General features: G+C 33.4%; 1 protein-coding gene across 6 annotated transcripts in view; it reads left to right on the top strand.

Annotated features, from left to right (window-relative positions):
- Positions 1-20,998, top strand: part of LOC106880719 (uncharacterized) — a 98,902-nt gene that overhangs the window by 17,282 nt on the left and 60,622 nt on the right. For 2 of the 6 annotated variants that reach the window (XM_089356073.1, XM_089356078.1), the window contains 3 exons: positions 17,060-17,128; positions 17,742-17,831; positions 18,116-18,652. The exons of 2 other annotated variants lie outside the window; for them this stretch is intronic. In XM_089356073.1, the coding sequence (XP_089212199.1) occupies positions 17,060-17,128; positions 17,742-17,831; positions 18,116-18,172 (216 nt within the window). In that variant the 3' untranslated portion in view covers positions 18,173-18,652. Of the gene's footprint in view, positions 1-17,059; positions 17,129-17,741; positions 17,832-18,115; positions 18,653-20,998 lie in introns of those variants that run through there. 2 more of the 6 variants (XM_089356077.1, XR_016242809.1) reach the window with 2 other exon arrangements.

Below are 20,998 nucleotides of genomic sequence, written 5' to 3'. Positions count from 1 at the left end.
GATAAACACACCAACATCGGTTGTCAAGTGATGATGGTGAGACACACGAACACACACACACACGCACACACACACACACACACACACACACACAAACACACACACACAGATATATATATATATATATATATATATATATATATATATATATATATATATATGCGAGTAAAAATAAATACAAAAAAAGGTGGATTTTTTTGTATGATTGTGTATAGAGGAATATATTATTTTGCTTAAAAGAGTTCCAACACTGTCTGTTTTTTATGTTTTATTTATATTCCTGCAGAACTAATGTGGGGTATAGAATATGGAATATACAATATATAATATAATATACAATATATAATATAAAATAAAATAAAATAAAAATGGATGGCACCATGAAATAAAGTATTGAATGTAGATGAAATATTGAGTGTTCAATATAAAGGATCAAATATATAAATATATAAATATAAATATATATATATATATAAAGGCGACTCGAGTTTCAGGGCTATTTCCCTTCGTCATGGCCGGTATGACAATCTTTAACAGACTGTAATAAGTTGGCTGGTTTTCTGTCTTTTATACCAATTCCTTTGGATGGCAGCAGTAGGTGTCTGGCTATTTTTAGAATTGATGTTAAATCTATTTTTAGACATGATGATATTTTAATTTATTGTTTTGTGTGGGTTGTAGGGATAAGATTTTTAAACCGCAGTAGGTGTTTGGCTGTTCTTAGAAATGATGCCAAATCTATTTATAGAAATGATGATATCTGAGAGATTTTTTGTGTTTTGGTTACAGGGATAAGATTTTTAAACCCCAAGTGAGATGGATTTAATCATTGTTTGTTAAGAGTGGGTTTGAATTTCTTAATAAAGTCCTTTTCTTTGCATTTTCTTTCAATTTCATTCCGGTTGTAAAGTTTATGGAATGGAAATATAATAAAAGTTTGATGACCACATGTTGCTAGATGGTTACTCAGTGGTATTTGGCGGACTTCTGGGTTTTTAATCTGTTGTCGATGTACCCGTGAGCGTTCCGATAGTGCATTACCTGTCTGGCCAACGTACAATTCTTCACAATTAGGGCATTTGATGCAGTAGATTAGATTTCTACTTTTGCAGTTCATGTTCGCATTGGTGAATATTTTCCCTGTTTTTGTGTTCATATATGGGCCGGTATGGATTGATCGGCATGTGCCGCATCGGCTATCATTGCATTTGGATACAGTGAATGTTTGATTTTTGTTGCTGAGGTCAAACCTTGCCTTTGTTAATAGTTTTTTCAAGTTTTTAGGTTGTCTCTTACTGAGAGTTATATTTTGATCTGTAATGATATTTCTCAATTCCTTACTTTGTGCAAGGATCGGTAAGTTCGCTTTGGCGATATTAAAGATGTTCTGGTGGCATGGATTTTGTGTCACTATAAATGGAATGATCTTTTCCTGTTTGTCTTTTCTTTGCGGTGTCCTCAGTTGTTGTATGGGTATTTTCGAAGCCCGCTGAATACCATTTTCTATGAGTCGTAATGGGTATTTTTGCTTCACCAGAAATTATTTCAGTTCCATCAGGCGTTTATTTCTGGTCTCTATATCCTCTACAATAGTACATATTCTCCTGGCTAGGCAGTATGGTATGTTGCGTTTTGTATGGGGTGGATGGCACGATTTAAAGTTCAAGTATTGGTGTGTGTCTGTGTGTTTGTAATATATATCTGTGGTAATGGCGGTGTTCTTTTTAATTACCATTATATCTAGAAATGGTAATTTGCTACTGTTCATCTCCTTTGTGAATTGGATGGATGGGTGTAGGTTGTTCAGGAGGGTGTTAAATTCCTCCATAATGCTTTGAGGTTTGGTCCAGATTATGAAGCAATCGTCCAGGTATCTCTTCCATGCTTTTTCTATAAGCTTCCTAAATTCGGTGTTATATCTCTCCTCTATTTCCTGGTAGAGTTTTTGTTCCAAGTAACCCATCACCGAATTCGCATAAACGGGGGCAAACCTCGTCCCCATAGCCGTGCCTTTAATTTGGATATAGTTCTTACCATTGAAGAAGAACGTATTATTTTCCAGGATAAGTCTCACTGATTCTAGTATAAATGTCACCGTGTACCTGTTGGGAATTGCTTCTCTGTGTTTGTTTACCCAGTATTCAACCGCCTTTATTCCTAAATCATGTGGGATATTTGTGTATAGGCTTACTACATCGAAGCTCAGTAGGATTGAATTTGTTTCAGTGGTTTTGGGAAGATGGGATAAAAAGTCGATGTCATCCCGAATGAAACTGGGTATGTATGTACAAAGTGGCTTCAAAAGAATGTCGATGAAATTGCTTAGACGGTGAGTAGGGCATACTGGGCCAGCTATAATTGGTCTAAGTTTTAAATCTTTTGGATGTAGCACTTTTATGTATTCACTTCCTTGTTCCTTTACTCCCTGTTGAATATCTTCTGATTTGTGTATTTTGGGTAAGCCGTAAAAGTTACTGGGTTTTGGTTCGAAGTTGGTGATGTAGTCTCTTTCATTGTCAGTGAGTGAGTTGTAGTGTTTAGAAACTAAGTGGTTGATCTTCTTCATGATCTGGTGGTCTATGTTCGAGGGTATTTCACAATAGAAGGTTGTGTCATTTAGTTGTTCCTCAACTAAATCCTTGTAGTATTCCACATCCATGATGACGATTGCACCCCCTTTATCTGCTTGTTTAATTATTATTGTTTCATCGTTTTGTATCCGTTTAAGTGCAGATATCTCTTATTTGTTAATGTTCGGCCTAATTTTGGTATTTTGTTTTAGGGGGAAGTTTGATAGGGTGTCAATATATTGGTCCAGGTAGATATTTCTGCCTTTTGGTGGGGTGAAATTTGATTTATTCCTCACTAAAGAATCTTCGGTTTCATTATTATTTTTATTATTAATATTGGTGGTGAAGAATTCGACAAGTCGTAATTTGCGACAGAATTTCTGGATATCTTCCTTTAGTTCATGGTGGTTGACTGTTGGTGTAGGTGTAAATTTCAGGCCTTTTAACAGAAGTTGGGTTTCATCATTGTCAAGATCTCTTCTGGAAAGATTAATTATCTTAGGGTCTATGTGTCCAATTGTTTTGGGTATGTTACTTCTTGGAGTGTTTCTTTCTCCGGTGTTTGTTGTCCTGACATTAAAAAATGAATTTTTTTCTGTTTATGGTTACTATTTTTGTTGGGGTTGATTTGAAGTTTGTGTTTTCGTTGTGTTATTTTACCTGGTGTTGTTATGTTTGCCTTCCTATTTTCAGAATTAAATATCTTCTTTTTCAATTTGTAAGTATTGGTTTTAGTGATCTGAGAGGATGGTTTGGTATTGTTTCTGGTTCTAGGCCGGTTTTTTCCCCCGTTTTTTGTAGGTAATCTTTGTTGAGGTTTTGAAAATGATCTGGTGTTCCTACGTCTAAAGGTCTGATCAGAGAAATATTTATTTTGTTCATGTTTTTTGTTTATAATGTGTAGATTAGGGTGTTTGCGTACAAAAGGGGAAGAGTTCTTACCGTAGTTCCTCTTTGATTCCTGGTGGGATGGGCGTTGATGTTGCCTCATGCTCTGGTTTTTGTTACCTTGGTGAGATTGTTCTTTTTTACTGTTATTTCTCTGAGTTCTAAATTCTTTACCGTAGTTGGTAGAATATTTATCCAGGAATAGTTGTTTCTGCTGCCATAATTTGCGTGATTTGTTCTCTTCTCTGGAGATATCTTTGATCCATAGTTCGCGCATTTTTTCTTCTACATTGCCAGTTGCTAGTTTTGATATTGTTTTGCAAGATTTTTGATGTGAAATCGTGTGTTGAAACAGATGTTGTTGTACTTGGGGATGGTCATATTGCCAGTTTAGCCAATAAAAACACACGCACTGTATATTTGGTGTTAATTTGCTTCAGCTTTATATTACATTAATCTTAATCTTATTTCGGCCAAGATTAAGATTAATGTAATATAAAGCTGAAGCAAATTAACACCAAATATACAGTGCGTGTGTTTTTATTGGCTAAACTGGCAATATGACCATCCCCAAGTACAACAACACACACACACACACACACACACACACATATATATATATATATATATATATATATATATATATATATATATATATATATATATATATGCTTATGTATACACGACGGTCATCTTTCAGATTCCGTCTATCAAATTCATTCACAAACCCTTGGGCGACCCGAAGCTATAGCAGAAGACAGTTACCCAAGGTGCCACGCAATGGGACTGAACCCTGAATCATGTGGTCTCGAAACATCATAGCTGTTTGCTTTAGATATGAACAATGACAATTACTTAATCATAACGCATAGTAATTCATGAGATACTCTTCATACGTAATTTGTTAATGCATTATCCCTAATTACATAGACACATTTGCAGACATTATTATTTTCATATTACTGCCCACTTTGTAAACATTAGATATTGCGCATTTTCTCTGCTGGATTAATTCTAGTCAAAATTGGATTGATTCTGCTCTATGACAGAGCGTGAAACTGATATGACTTATTTAAATACATGGGAACAGGAAATCCTTCCCCTGGATTACATATCGTTTATCGCATATTTTTTAATGATTTTCACAGAAATATGTTCCACAAATAATTAGAATAACTAAGAAATTGACAAATAATTAGAGATAACGTGGTTTATACGTTTTGTTTTAAAGATGGATACACAAATAACTTGTGAAGAAGCTGGAACTTTAAAAAACATGACATTAAAAGAAACGAAGTTTTTTGAAATTCTGAAATTCTATCAAAGATGCAATAATTTTAAGAAAGTAAATTTCAACATATCATCACTCAAATCATTAAATTTTAAAATAATTTCTTCGCAAATATTTTATTTACTGCTCTGTATATATTTCATTGTGGACCCTATTCGACACATTGCATATTTTATGGACAGGCGCACTTTAAAAACTGATGAAATATTTGTGTATATTCAAATAATTTTTTTACCAGTGCTTCCTTTCCTGTCTTTGTTGAAGCTTTTACGAAATTCTAAACACCAAGAACTAATCTAAACGTTTGCCCAAATTAAAATTGAAGATGAAGATTGCAAATTCTATAACAAAAACTTTATATATTCATATATAACTTTATGTATATTTTTAACTTTGACTATGATAATTTGCGTAATTTTGGAGGTGGTATTACCGCTTATAAGTCAAGAGTTGCTGTTGTTCTTCATATTTCCTGTATCTAACAATAATAGTTATAAAATCCTATTTTTCACAATCCAGGTTGTGTTAAACTGCATGTCACTTCTGTCCGTATTACTTGATTTGTACATAGATCTTATAACTGGGATTGCACTTACTCATGAGTTTAACAAAGTAGCGAATAAGGCTGACCGTTTTGTAAAGGAAACTCAATCAGCTAATTCAAAAGTTTTCAACAAACACAGACAAATTATAAGAATATATAACACTCATGACACCTTGATTATAATCCTGAAATTAGAAAATGATTCATTCAAAATTATTTCAGGATTTATTGTCCTTGGCAGTTTTATTAGCTGCTCTATTGCCGCTTATGGAATAATAGAGGATTCATTCCAAATTAATTCGCATATACACATCTACGCATTATTCTTGGCGTCCGGCTGCCTATTTGCTTTGATTGTCATGCTTTGCTGTGGATTTTATCTAAACAGATCGGTAAGTGTTATAAAATATTTACATATCCATCCTTACATATCCCTATAAGAAATCTAGAAGCAGTAACATCTCAGAAGGCGATGGATAGTATGCTTAGTATTATCGATTCAGTCACAGACACTTTATCTTAAAATCGCAACGAAATCAACATTGAATGTCATTATCCAGGAATCGATAAATAAATTACCAATGAAATAATGAAATCATGCCTCGGCTTTTCTTTTTTTTTTCCAATGAGAATGTGCTTCGCAGAAACACACATAGAGACTATTTCTCTGAAGAAGGTGAGTTTTAATGTGGTTGGTAAGCAAGATAACGTCCTGTTCTTATAGAAACTTTGGTGGGTTAGCTAAAGTCATCCAGGATATCCACTGTAAACTAGAAAAAAACCTATGGAAATAAAGAGAAAAAACATTTTAATTGTCTGTAACACTTGCTTGTAATTTAAGTAGAAAGTCAGCAGCTTATTGAGGAGACGCAACAGTCGAACACATCAACAGCAATATGTGACCGGTAGGGTAAAAGATACAACCATGCTAGATATAGCAGCCAAAACTTGACTCTAAAACCACATCAAGTATTCATACAGCACCAGGAGAGAAGACAAAGAGACAAAATAAACTATTTTGTCGCTTTGTCTTCTCTCCTGGTGCTGTATGAATATATCTAGCATGAAGCTATCTTTTAGACACCCTTAATTATAATTTTATATACATGCATATGTATACATATAAATACATGCATGCACGCATGCATACATGCACACATATACATATATACATGTATATACAAGAATGCACATATACATATATACACGCATATACATATATGGAAAGCAAAGTGGTATAAGGAGCGCTAGAAATTTTAAAATTGCAGTTAAGAAATTTGACGTCATAGGGCGTGAGAGGAAGAAAAAGAAGAGAGAAAGAGAATTAAAGGAGAAATGGAGATATAAGCAAATAAGGAATAATGATAGATGGAAAGAAAAGGTGAAGGAAAGTATAGGAGGTATGGGAAGTAAGAATAAAGATTAAGTGGCAGATATTATTGGGTAAGGGGTAGATATTATTTGAAATAGCTGAAAGAGTGTTTTCTCCAACGTAAACACCCGTAAACACGTTCTTTATAGGTGTTAATCAGTGTATGTTTGGAAAAGATGATAAAGAGTTGTTCGTCCGTACAAAGAGGACAAAAGGATTTTCCTTTATCATAGGGAAAGGATTTCGAAAAAAGTGTCCAATGTAAAGAAAATTGTTTATTAGAACCTTTGAGATGCCAAATTAGTTTACTAAGACCTGTAGAATTACATTTATCACTGTATTTAAATGTGAAAACATATATTCGCGATACGCCGTTTCAATTCCGTAGAAGCAAGTCCAATATAAAAGAGTTCTTTAGATCCAGGGTTAATTTTGCATTGGTTAACAGCGTTTGTAATTCTGCAATTTCCGTTGAGAACACAAGTTTTATTCGGACCACAATTAGAAGGACTATTACTATTGATACAATTATTTAAGGAGAGATTACCGCTATTATTATTAACGTTACTACAGTTATTAAGTGAAACCTTTTACCTTTAAGAATATAGTTGCTACGCAATAATATAATCTGTAGGGAATTATTGGTGTTAGAAAAGACAATTCTGATGCGGTGGGTATTGTGTTTAAAATGGGGTGGTACCTGGAAGTTTTGGAAAAGGTCCTTTCGATAGCTTGTTTTCCGTATGAAATAATCAGCCAGATATTTTTACTATGCGATTTATGAAGAGATTTATGCTATTTATGAAGAGATTTATGCTATTTATGAAGAGAATTATGCGATTTATGAAGAGATTTATTATTAAAGAAACCTAACTTTTTTCATTTTTATTTTACAGAAAAAGAGTGGGGTATTATATTTACTTCCCTTAGACTGTTTATTTTCAAGTTTTCGAATTAGACTAATTGCTTCCAATGAAATATGCTTCCTGAAAATGTATTGTAACCAAACATTTCAGCGTTAGCTGAATGCTAAAAGTTTGTATAAGACTTGCAGCGTTTTTCATATCTGTATCTCTGTATATCTTTAGCGAATTCGTTCTAGGGAGCAGAGTCTTAACTCTTTCAGCGTTTCCCAGAAAGTGGTCATTCGCATTGCGACGATCTTCACTGTATAGCTTCGCTCGATGGTTTCGAGTTCTGCACTTAATTTTGCACTGTTTGGAGGCCGCAGTTTAGAGCTGTAGTCTAAGTGACGCAGAACACGTTTCCTCAAGACATTCGTCATGGGTTCCTGGCCTCTCGTTCTGTAAATTCTAAGGATCAATCTAGCGAGCTGTCTGCATGTTATTGCCAACCTAGCAGTATGCATCTGGAAGGATCTATCATTACTCAAGTCAGTACCGAGGTAACGAAGGAATTCTGATTCATCGGTCGCAATCCATTCTGGCCCAGCGTATCTCGTCTGCATTACATTCAGTTTCGTATGCTTGCAGAGAAGTACTTGGTATTTTCCATATATATACATAGTATATACACGCATATATATGTGTGTGTGTGTGTGTGTGTGTGTGTGTGTGTGTGTGTGTATGTATATATATATATATATATATATATATATATATATATATATATATATATATATATATATACACACACATATATATATATATACATACATATATATGTATATATATGTATGTGTGTATGTGTATATATACGTTTGCATATGTATAAGTATATATTTGTATAGATATCATATAAAGGGATCATACACACACACGCCACGCACGCACACACACACAGTCATATGTATACATAGGCGCAGGAGTTGATGTGGTGTAAATAGCTTGCTTACCAAGCACATGGTTCCGGGTTCAGTCCCAGTGCGTGGCACCTTCGGCAAGTGTCTTCTACTATAGACTCGGGCCGCCCAAAACCTTGTGATTGGATTTGGTAGACGGAAACTGAAAGAAGTATATGTTTGTGTGTCTGTGTTTGTCCCCACAACATCGTTTGACAATCGATGCTGGCGTGTTTATGCCCCCGTAACTTTGCGGTTCGGCAAAAGAGGACGATCGATAGAATAAGGAGTAGGCTTACAAAGAATAAGTCCTGGGGTCGATGATTTGCTCAAGTAAAGGCGGTGCTCCACCATGGCCGCAGTCAATTGACTGAAATAAATAAGAGAATAAATGACTATATATATGTTTGTATGTATGTGTGTGTCTTCGAATGAATATAAAGGAAGAATTGGAGTTATATTTCGGAGTCCCTTTATTCAAACAATACCCTCAGATATATGAAGAACTAATACTTCATACAAAGCAAACAAAAACCACTCCTGTTAATAATTAATTGTGTAGGATGATATTGATTAATACCCCCATTTACATTAAATGTAATTTATTTGCATAATGAAGATATGTATATACATATATATATATATATATATATATATATATATATATATATATATATATATATATATATATATATATATATATATATATATATGCATATTTGTGTTTATATACGTATGTATGTTTGTATACTTGTTCTTATCTATGTATATTTTTACCTTAGTCAGGAATATGAATATAATGTCATTCTGTATCATCAATATACATGAAACACCCTTGGCTTAATATATACAATATACATTTTGACGGAATATTTTAGATACACCGTGTAATTTATTGTTTTCACACTATAAGTAACTTGTGAGAGTAAACATGCTCAATACATATAATTTACCTGATTATTGTTATGTCCATAATGAAAGCAATACTGTTAAGTCAAACATTGAATATTGTATTCCTGGACTGTAATGAATTAATGACTGCAGATCGTTTTACTTTTCCCTTAATCGGATTGATCCTTCTGGTGTCTAATCAGTGATTTGTTCCATCGCACATCGTATCATGTATATAAATTATGATTTGAATACATGTGTGATGACAAATAGTTCGTAAGGTCTGTATTTGTTTACCCGTTAATTGTTAGGTTTTTATCCTGAGAACAATATATATATATATATATATATATATATATATATATATATATATATATATAACAGAAGTCTGATAGAAAATTAAATCAAGTAACACGCTGAAAGTTTTCGGTACATTACCTGATTAATCTCTTAGATTTTGAAAGTGGACACAAAAATCTTTTAAATGGAATTCAAAGTTAGAAAAAGCGTGAATATTAAAGAAATGCAGTTCTTTAAAGTCTTGGAATTTCATCAAAAATTTAATAATTTCGCGAAAGCCCGTATTAATATCTCCTTGCTGAAAACACTTGATGTTCAAAGAATTTGTTTACAAGTGTTATATATTCTACTCTCCATACATTTAATTGTAAATCCTATTCGCTATGTTATTTGTTTGATGCAACTGAAAAATTTAACCCCCATTCAAATATTAACATATGTATATATATTATTTTTTCGGAGCTTCATTGCTGTCCTTAGTTTTCTTAAACTCTTCGGGCATTCTAACGACAATGAACTATTGGAATCATTTGCCAAAGTTAACATTGAAGAAGAAGACAGAAAATTCTATGACTCTAAATTAATATATTCTTATATTTCCTTATCAATATTTTTACTTACAACTATAGTTTCAAACATACTTTTCGAAATCATTTTTACTGTTTTCAATGGCGATATACTGCATTTTCTTACATATCCTCTACAAAACAACAGTGCATATATCATACCATATTTTACAATAAGTATTTTCTTTAATGCCCTTTCATTGATATCGTTATTTCTTGATGTGTATATTAACATTATAACCGAAATTGCACTTATTTATGAGTTTAACAAAGTGGCGAACGAAGCTCAAATTTACGTTAAGGAACAGCAATCCGACATTTCGTTTGTTATCAAAAATCGAGGACTAATTACAGATATAATTAAAAATCATGATACCCTGAGTACAATACTGAAATCAGTAAATGAAACATTGAGTCTTACTTCAGTACTTGTCGTACTTGGTAGTCTCATCAGCATTTGTATTTCAACTTATGGAATAATAAATAATGCTTTCAATACAAGCCCGTATATATCTGGTTACGTTTTAATGATGACGTTGGAAAGTTTCTTCTGTTGGATTTCATTGCTTTGGTTCGGAGTTCGTTTAAACAGATCGGTGAGTTTCATAATATACGTTTCTTATTTTCAAACTGATATCCATTGTCTTTTATGTAGTAAACACATTTTCAGCGTTTTCGGTGGGTTTGTAGAATATTTTTAGCTCAGAGATATAGTTCAGCTTCTCATCTTTTATGTGAAGTATTACTTCCTGGAATTATCAATTTTACTATGCTGAATGAATGCTACAATTATGAGCACGGTACCAACAAATTTCATTGTCTGTGAGTTATGCACATATGTACGTGATGTGGTTGTGGTCATGTATATTCCTACATGTTTTCATTTTTATTCCAAAAGCACCATTTATTACGACAATTTCATCTGTTTTCTATTTCCACATTGTAGTTATCTCCAGTTTCAGATCATTATATTTCGTCAATTCCACAACCCTTTTAATATGCTGAATGTATTCTACTATTACGAGCGAGATGCCAGCAAATAGTATTGTCCTCTTTTTTTTTTGTGATATTTGTCATCAATATCAGCCGAGGTAACATTGAACCCTCGGTATATTCAAGAGTATGACAATATTGTCAATAACCATTTCTAACAATGGCAAGAATGAAGATCAAGATAGGTGAATACACGGGCTGTTTCCTTAATGCGATACGGTCTGGGTGTTGTTACATGTGCTCTTACATTCATGTATCTATATATACACACACACACATACGATTATATATATATATATATATATATATATATATATATATATATATATATATATATATATATATATATATATATATATACATATATATATATATGTGTGTGTGTTTATATATAATTGTGTGTATGTATGTGTGCATGTGTGTATATATCAACATATATATGTATATGTGTGTATATACATACATTCATGCATACATACAGACAGACAGACAGACAGACAGGCAGGCAGACACACAGACAGATAGATAGATAGATAGATAGATAGATAGATAGATAGATAGATAGATAGATAGATAGATAGATAGATAGATATGCTACTTATTGAATGTTAGATTTATGAGTAAATATACATGTGTATTTGTTTCAATGCCTCACTATGTGTGTGCATGTGTGTGGAAAATTAAAATGAAAAACTGAGTGGTTTTGTGATTACTGTGTATTTATTTAGCTTGTGTTTTACCGTAGTCTGTTGTTGTCTTTCTTCATTGTGATAAAATATACTGAAAACAGGAAGTAAAATTCTTGTCGGCCGACTTCGGTTTTTAGAACATTTTTTTGTATCTTAGAGTCTTGTCAAAGCATCACTCTGCTATGTAATTGAATTGGGAAGCCCTTCGAGACATTATATTCCCTACTTTTAGGTCACTTTAAACAGAACCCTTGATTCAATAACACTGTGTATAAACTCTGTATTTGGAATGACCAATTTCAAAGATTGTTGGATTTTACTCATAGGGTATTGGAATCTTAATAATGAATTTACAAAGGCAATGACCAATCTTAAAAACAATTGGATTTTACTCACAAAATATTGGAATCTTATATGTACACCATTCTGCCTAAACAATGGATTTACAAATACAATATCCCTACATTCACTCTCTATCTCCTATCTTAACTAAACTAACTATTGCTTAATCATCCTCTCACGCCGTCTCCGATGGAGGGATATAATAAATATCCTGGAAACAGCTGTAAGACATTTTATTTATAAATGTTCTATATTATACACAGCTTTGGTTTTTTGTATCTCATTATGAAAAGTAAATCCTTATATTCACACGCTGATATAAGACCTACGTTGGATCACTTATTCGCATAACCACCAAACCAGGAGATTAACTATGGTCTATCCATAGCACTTACTCAGCATTACCTGAAACCTCTGGGTCTAATTGACACCACTATCCCTCATAACCTATATATATATATATATATATATATATATATATATATATATATATATATGTATGTATGTATATGTATTCAGCATAAGTTTAGTGTTGTAGATGAAATTCTAAGTGACTTCTATTGTTAATCTGTTTAGACATATCATAGATATGAGATGCATGTTTCTTTGTGTATATAAATACGTGTGGGATATTGTACTGCGCTGTGCAAATCATGAGAGATATAAAAAATATTTGTAAGACACTTACAAAATCACATCAGTTTCAAAGTAATGCTTCGTATATCAATAGAAACTAATCGATATTAATGAACTAATGATACTTTAATTATCTCCTGTTTAGAAACCGATCCGCACCAAACACAGCGAACAGTGTTTATAACTGACTGTAAGCAGATGTGTTTGTGTATGTATGAGAGAGAGAGTATGTGTGTGTGTGTGTGTGTGGTGTATGTATATCTATACACACACACACACACACACACACACACACACACACACACACACACTCATACACACACACATGCATATATGTACATATGCATGAATGCATGCATATTCATTGAGACACATCGATACAATATGCATTTATATTTATCGGAAATCTGAAAGAAATTGACAATAAATAGTTGAAGTAAACACAGAATTGATTCGTCGTATCAGTATAATAAAGCGCTTTTAATGCGAAAACGGACAAACGAGTATATTGAGGAAGAAGTGAAATATTATATCGACCTCCCTGAATAAGACAATACATGGACGTCACGACGTTTACATATTTTGCTAATAGTCTATAACAATTTCGCGTCTATTATTTATGGCAGTTCCTTTTTATGTGAAATCGATGGATTGCCCAGAATATTAATCACAGTCAAACCATTATACAACATTTGAAGTTAATATTATGTATGTATATATATATATATATATATATATATATATATATATATATATATATATATATATATATATATATATATATATATATATATATATATATGTATATGTATATATGTATATGTATATATATATATATATAAATATATATATATATATATATATATATATATATATATATATATATATATATATATATATATATATATATATATATATATATATATATATATATATATATATATATATATATATATATATAAATTCAAAAAGGGATAAAACTCTTTTACAAGAATTTTACCAAGAAGCCAGTGTGTAAAAAATTTATAAGGGAAATTTCTATTTCCAAGAATATAATTATTCGTTTATATTTATATAAAGGGCATTATAACAGAAAATAATAACGCCACACAGTGGACTTCTCAAAATAACCACATTTAGTACCTAATGCGAGGAAAAACAACCAACAGAAGACGACCAACTTTCTTTTAAATAAACTTAACTGTGTATCGGCCGATTTCGCGATTACTAGAATTAATCTAGATTTCGTTCATCAGCACAGTATTGTCCCAAAAATATATATAAATAAACAGAATTCTCACCTCACCAAAAACGAACACACTACGTATCCGACAGAGTAAAGGGAATGAAGTTTATCTGTATATATCTTCATCAAAGAAGCGGGAATACTTCCGGGTTGCTTCTGGGTACCCATGTGGAGACAGGAATAAAAATTCAACATTGAATATATTCCGTGTATATATTTGATAAATAAATTCAAAAAGGGATAAAACTCTTTTACAAGAATAATTATATTCTTGGGAATAGAAATTTCCCTTATGAATTTTTTTACACACTGGCTTCTTGATAAAATTCTTTGATGAAGATATATACAGATAAACTTCATTCTTTTTACTCTGTCGGATACGTAGTGTGTTCGGTTTTGGTGAGGTGAGAATTCTGTTTATTTATATATATTTTTGGGACAATACTGTGCTGATGAACGAAATTTAGATTCATTCTAGTAATCGCGAAATCGGCCGATACCCAGCTAAGTTTATTTAAAAGAAAGTTGGTCGTCTTCTGTTGGTTGTTTTTCCTCGCATTAGGTACTAAATGTGGTTATTTTGAGAAGTCCACTGTGTGGCGTTATATATATATATATATATATATATATATATATATTTATATAAGGGCATTACTATATAATAACGCCTCACGCCATGAGGGACTCTAAGGTCAGACTACTATAAAAAAGCACATTTTTACCGAATGCGAGGAAATGCAACTCTCAAAGCCAACCCCTTAAAAAACGAACTAAATTATAAATCATGATTTCGTAGTTATTGTAGTGTTATACAACTTCTACTCGTCAGTATAATATGGTCCAGAAAAATAGAAATAAACAGTGAATCAACATACCAAACGAACACCGTGTATCCAGTATAGCATATAGACGACTGTTCATCGCTATTTCCCTATGTAAGTGGCGGGAATTTCGAATTGCATCTCGGTAAATATGCCTCTTACTCAGAATAAATTCAGCACTGAATATATTCTGGTAATATATTTAAATTCAATAATAGGACGAATTCTTTTACAAGAATTTATCAAGTAGCTAGCGTTAAAAAAACCTCATAAGGGAAAAAATCCATCATTTATTCCCGAAATATATATTTATACTTATATAAGGGCATTACTATATAATAACGCCTCACGCCATGAGGGACTCTAAGGGAATAAATGATGGATTTTTTCCTTTATGAGGTTTTTTTCACGCTAGCTACTTGATAAATTCTTGTAAAAGAATTCGTCCTATTATTGAATGTTTATATATATATATATATATATATATATATATATATATATATATATATATATATGGCGTTAGTGACAGAGATGTAGAAGTCATTTTGCACACCAGGAAAACAGTGTTGTTCAATAGAGGGTCGACCTGGCTTAAGCAATCCAACCCCTTGGTCTCCTTTGATGTAGCAATGGAGGTCTAGGACAGCGCTGATTTATGCGATCTCACCGTGTTGTATATCCTTAATACCAGTAAGAAAAAGTTCCCCTCTGTCCTTTTTGTTCTCTACAGAGATGATACCCTGGCCATCTCTAGGGGAGCTAACGGTCACACACTAGACAATCTTAGGAAAGATCTAATTAGCACACTTGCCTCCATGGGATTAAAAATCACCATCGAGACCAACCTCAACACCGCGACCTTCATAGACATCCCGCTCAACATGATAGGAATTGTTCCTGTTTCTATATTCGACATTCGAGTTACTTCTATTTCCAAATCTTTGTATTTTGAAAGTTTCTCTATTTCTTTTAGAGAAACGTTGTCATCTGCTGGTATTGATACAGCAATTAGAAAGCTTTTTTATTTTCTTCATGATCTCTGACAACTATATCTGGCCTATTGACCTTAATTTCTCTATCTGTGTGTATTGATTGGCATATCCCAGAGTACGGTTGCTTTCTCGTTTTCTGTAACCTTTTATTATTATCATTATTATGTTGTTTTTTTTCTTCTTTCTTCAAATTTTCTTCCATTTCTCGCCGAGTGTTTTCCGTACACCTAGGGCAGAGAAACTCGTTGTATGCATTCCCAGTTTACACACGCAAATTCACAGGTAAAACATGTATTTAAGAAAAAAAAATTTCATGAATGGATGTTGTTTTCACAGCGATAATGCTCTTCTCAGTACATGAGTCGTTCCAGTTAGCACGATTTTTTGCACTTCCAGGTAAGCCTGGTATCATTTTCAAATAGGTTTCAGTACCTTTTTTTATCATTCCTAGAGATCCTACAATCACTGGTATGGTAGTCGCCTTGAGGTGCCACATTTTTTTCAATTTCTATTAGCAAGTCTTTATATTTACTGATCTTGTCAAATTCTTTCGCCGCTATATTATGATCAGAGGGAATACTCATGTCAATTAATAAACACGTCTTCTTTGTCTGATCTTTTATAATAATATCCTGTTTATTAGCTTTTATAGCCTTGTCAGTATGTACGGGGAAGTCCCAGAGAATCGATACATTTTCTCCCTCAGTTACAGCTTCAGGATGGTGTTTATACCATTTGTCAGCGGTTTTGATTTTATAATGCTGACATATTGTCCAGTGTAAATACTGGCCAACTCTGTCATGTCTTGCTTTATATTCTACAGGTGCTAAGACACTACACCCTGAGATTAGGTGGTCTATAGTTTCAATCGCATTGTTACAAAATCGGCATTTTGGGTCAGCTCCATTTTTTATCACATTGGCTTAGTAGTTCCGGGTTGATAAGCTTTGGTCTTGAGCAGCCAATATGAAACCTTCACTCTCTGCTTTTAGCCCTGAACTTCGTAACCACTGATGCGTGCGTTTCTGGTCGACATCAGCTTGTTTGCTACGAGCTACATTATTATTATTATTATTATTATTATTATTATTATTATCATTTTCTATTTCACATCTAGGTTCACAGTATTACACAAAGTATTCATTTTATGCAATTTCAGGACATAAAACAAGAAGTCATTGCAAAGGTAAGCAAACTTTATGATCTTATTTTTAATATATATATTTGATATCTCTCTTTAAAAGAAGGCTGACAGCTGGCAGAATTGTTTCTACGTTGCATTATATTAGAAAGATAATTCTTGATGAAAATGACATAACCGTTAATTGCTAACGTTAACATAGGTATTTATTTTCATAAAATCTCGTCCTCTGAGTAATTTCTAAGCTGTTGGTTTTTTTGTTGAATCAACGAATGCAAACGTCGCGTGATCGCTTTGATGTATGACGAGATACTTTCCATATAAGTCTCTTTTTAAGCCCATGATAGCTGGGTAATACAAACACTAATCGACAGAAGGCGATATCTATTGCTTCGAGAAACAAAACATTGAGTCCGGATTTGTGAATTATTGATAGGATAGTGTTGACTAAATAAAAACTGGCGTTTAATCCATATTCCCGCGTTTGTGCAGGTAAACGTGTCCATGTGCTGGTATTCGCAAATTATTTGCGCATCAATACGAGTTACCATCATTGAAATTTATTCAAAAAATGTGCATTCTGTGCAGCCACAGACAAGGTAAACGTTTCTTTTTACACAATCCCCGTTCATGTTGTCTCTCTTTTTCTGTATTACAGATATTAGTTTTCCTAAATCGACTAACGACTGAATCTCATGGAATCGATGTTGGTGGCTGTTTCGTAATAACTCCCTCGTCAACACTTACGGTAATTTATCACAGCGTTTAATATTTTAGAACACTTCATGTTATATATGAGGAGTTTTTGTCTTTATAATGTCTAAAAGAAACTCAGCTCGATTTCTATATACGAAGTTGCGGACTTTATATGATTTGGTGGTAAAGATTTTTCTGGCTTTTGTAAAAAAAAAATGTACATGATTACAGTTCATAAAATGTATTTTATTAAAATATAATAGACCTCTTTCTAAATCATTCTATGAATTCATTGAAAATAACAGCTAATTATTCTTTCTCTTTTCTTCTTTTCAGATGATAGGAAGTTTTATTACTTACATACTGGTTGTGATCCAGACAAAATCTTTATAGCTGCCCTCTCTTCCTTATTATACCTTTCCAATGATAAATTATATGCGAAGCTCGATTTAACAACATTACCTCGCCAGTACATGAATTCGGACCACGTCCCTACAAACCTTTCCGAAGCAAGATTCTTGAAAAGATTAAAAAATAGCGTGATACTGTATCGAGTTCCAGCCTCTCCTACCAGCGTTAGATTGATTATGTAATCTTTGTTATCAGACACACATGCTGCTATTGATTTTCAACTAGTTTACTTACAACTGATCATCACTTTTGTCAAAAAGAATATTTTTCACTTTGATTTTTCTCAATATATATTGTATTTTCCTTCCCACTCATCTGGGCAACATGTTTTTCGTTTCTCTCATTTTCATCAATATATAAGACCGATAAATCACTGGATGTATATTATAAATGTTCAACCTTACATTACGTAGTTTCATTTTTGGCAATATTTTCTTGAAATAAAATATCATGATGAATCTAGTTACTGAATTCACTTATTCATTTTACTTAATTAAATGCCTGTACATCAGGGTAAAGAAAATTATGTCAACATAAAGCTATTTTATTTCAGGAATTACTCATATGTCTTATTTGGATGGACTTACACGATATGTTTTTGAAGAAGAGCTTTGCTTCTCTGAGCGACTTATTAATAATTTGCATGTCTTCGCGTTATTGTTTTTTCCTATATTGGTTAAAATAGTGACGAAAGACAAACTATTAGTGACGGCAAGACAAGGACATGTAATTTTACTTAATTCACTCTAATGTCAACTACATAACGAATGGTAAAAATATCCTGCTCTCAATGTTTGCACACCTTTGAAACTGCTAGCATGCATTTTTCCTCGATATGGAGCTTTGCATAACCATTCGTACCTTCCTCTCGCCGTGCTGTACTACCTAACCATCCTTTCTGATCGTGGATTTACTGAAAGAAGACCCGATCAAACTTTTACTTGTTACAGTCATGCAGTTGTGGTCATGCTGGAGCACCACCATGGTTTTCTGATTTCCTCAGTCTGGAGTGTTTCACATCACCACTTGTGTGTGTACCTATTTCCCAGATGTTGGTCCATTTGGTTTATGAAGGCGTTTGATTCCGCTGCCCTCGTCTGCACCTCATGTTGGGCTGTTGGTTCATCCAGTATTGTGGAGAGGAGGATGTCTAGTTCCTTTTTGAAGACATCTACTTCTACTTTATGCTGATTTCTTAATTTTTGTGGCAGGGCTTTGAAGAGATGTGGGGTTTCAAACCCTTGACTATTGCAGTACCTGGTCCTGAATTTAGATGGAGTGGATGGCACCTTTGGTACAATACAATGACGGCCAGTTCTGGTATTTGTATAACACTCAATGCCGAAGTTGGGTAGAAACCCTTCTACGATTTTCCACATGTATATTACTGCATATCTCTTACATCTTCGCTCCAGGGAGTAAAATTATAGTTTTTTCAGCCTGTCCATGTAGCTTATCCGTTGCACTATTCCAATCCTTTTTAGTGTAGTGACATTGGACTGCCTCAAGCTCCGTTGTTAGTTTGGCGCTATGTGGTGACCATGACTGGGGGCAGAAGTCCAGGTGGGTGACAACGAAGGTTCTCCACAGGGTCAACATAGTTTCTTAGTCTCTTGTCTTGAGGACCTCCGTATCCATCCTGATAGTGGTCTGCACTTTGCTGCCACCTTGCTAATGTGCTTATAAAATGATGCGTCATTACACATATTGATCTCCAATATATACATTTTTGTGCACAAAAAAGTTTTTGAGTGTGACCTGATAGTTTCGGCCAGATAAGCCATTGTAAGACTGCTGACAACATTGAACTGACAACATTGAACTGACAACACTATTCTTGTACACGAATAATAATTTGTATTCTTAAAAAGGAATGGAGAGCAACCCATGAGATTAATGTAACATCGCTATTGACATTTTGTACATAGCATGTTATGCAAGTTAAGTGATTTCCTTTAAGTGGAAGAATGATAGTAACCTCAGTTTCGAAGACACAATTGGCTATTGATTAGGTTAAGTTCTGCTATTTTCACATCAAAGGAAACTGATCGATCATGTACACAGAAATCTTTATATTTATACATGTATACTTATATACTTCCATCTAAGTGGAATCAATTAACATGCAAAGTGCGAGTTATCTACAATACGTCAGTAGCTGAATAGCTCCAGCATGTCTGCCTGTCTATCTATCTATCTATCTACATTTCTACAATGACAATATTGGCCAAGGTTACCGTGGTCTTTTCTGTAGGCTTTTCTTTCCACAGCTAAACCTAAACTGTCTCTGCTTTTTTCTTTCTCGATCCCTTTTCCTCGAACTCTCCCCTCCCCTTTTTTCTTCTTCTTTCCTACGATACCTTTTGATCGACCCTCTCCCTTTTCTTCCTTCCCCCTCCTAAAAAGAAAAGCTCTACATCGTATTTGTCCCCTCTGTATAAAGCCCTGTGTCGCTAATAAAAGAAATGTATCTATCTACATTTCTGTCTATCTATCTATCTATCTATCTATCTATCTATCTATCTATCTATCTATCTAGAGAGACAGTCAGACAAACATATAGCTAGACAGACAGCCTGGCAGATAGAGAGACAGACGGACAAACATACACACACACACACACACACACACACACACACACATACATATATGTATGTATATACTCGCTTTTCTTTATTTTTCCCTTTTATTTGTTTGAGTCATTTGACTGTGGCTATGCTGGAGCACCACCTTTAGTCGAACAAATCGACCCTAGGACTTATTATTCGTAAACCTAGTACTTATTCCATCGTACTTTTTGCCGAAGCG

This window comes from Octopus bimaculoides, chromosome 8 (genome assembly GCF_046866305.1).
Source record: "Octopus bimaculoides isolate indiv1 chromosome 8, ASM4686630v1, whole genome shotgun sequence".
In the NCBI taxonomy this organism is placed as follows: domain Eukaryota; kingdom Metazoa; phylum Mollusca; class Cephalopoda; order Octopoda; family Octopodidae; genus Octopus; species Octopus bimaculoides.
Note: the sequence above shows the minus strand (reverse complement) of the source record. Positions and strands in the feature narration are given on the sequence as shown.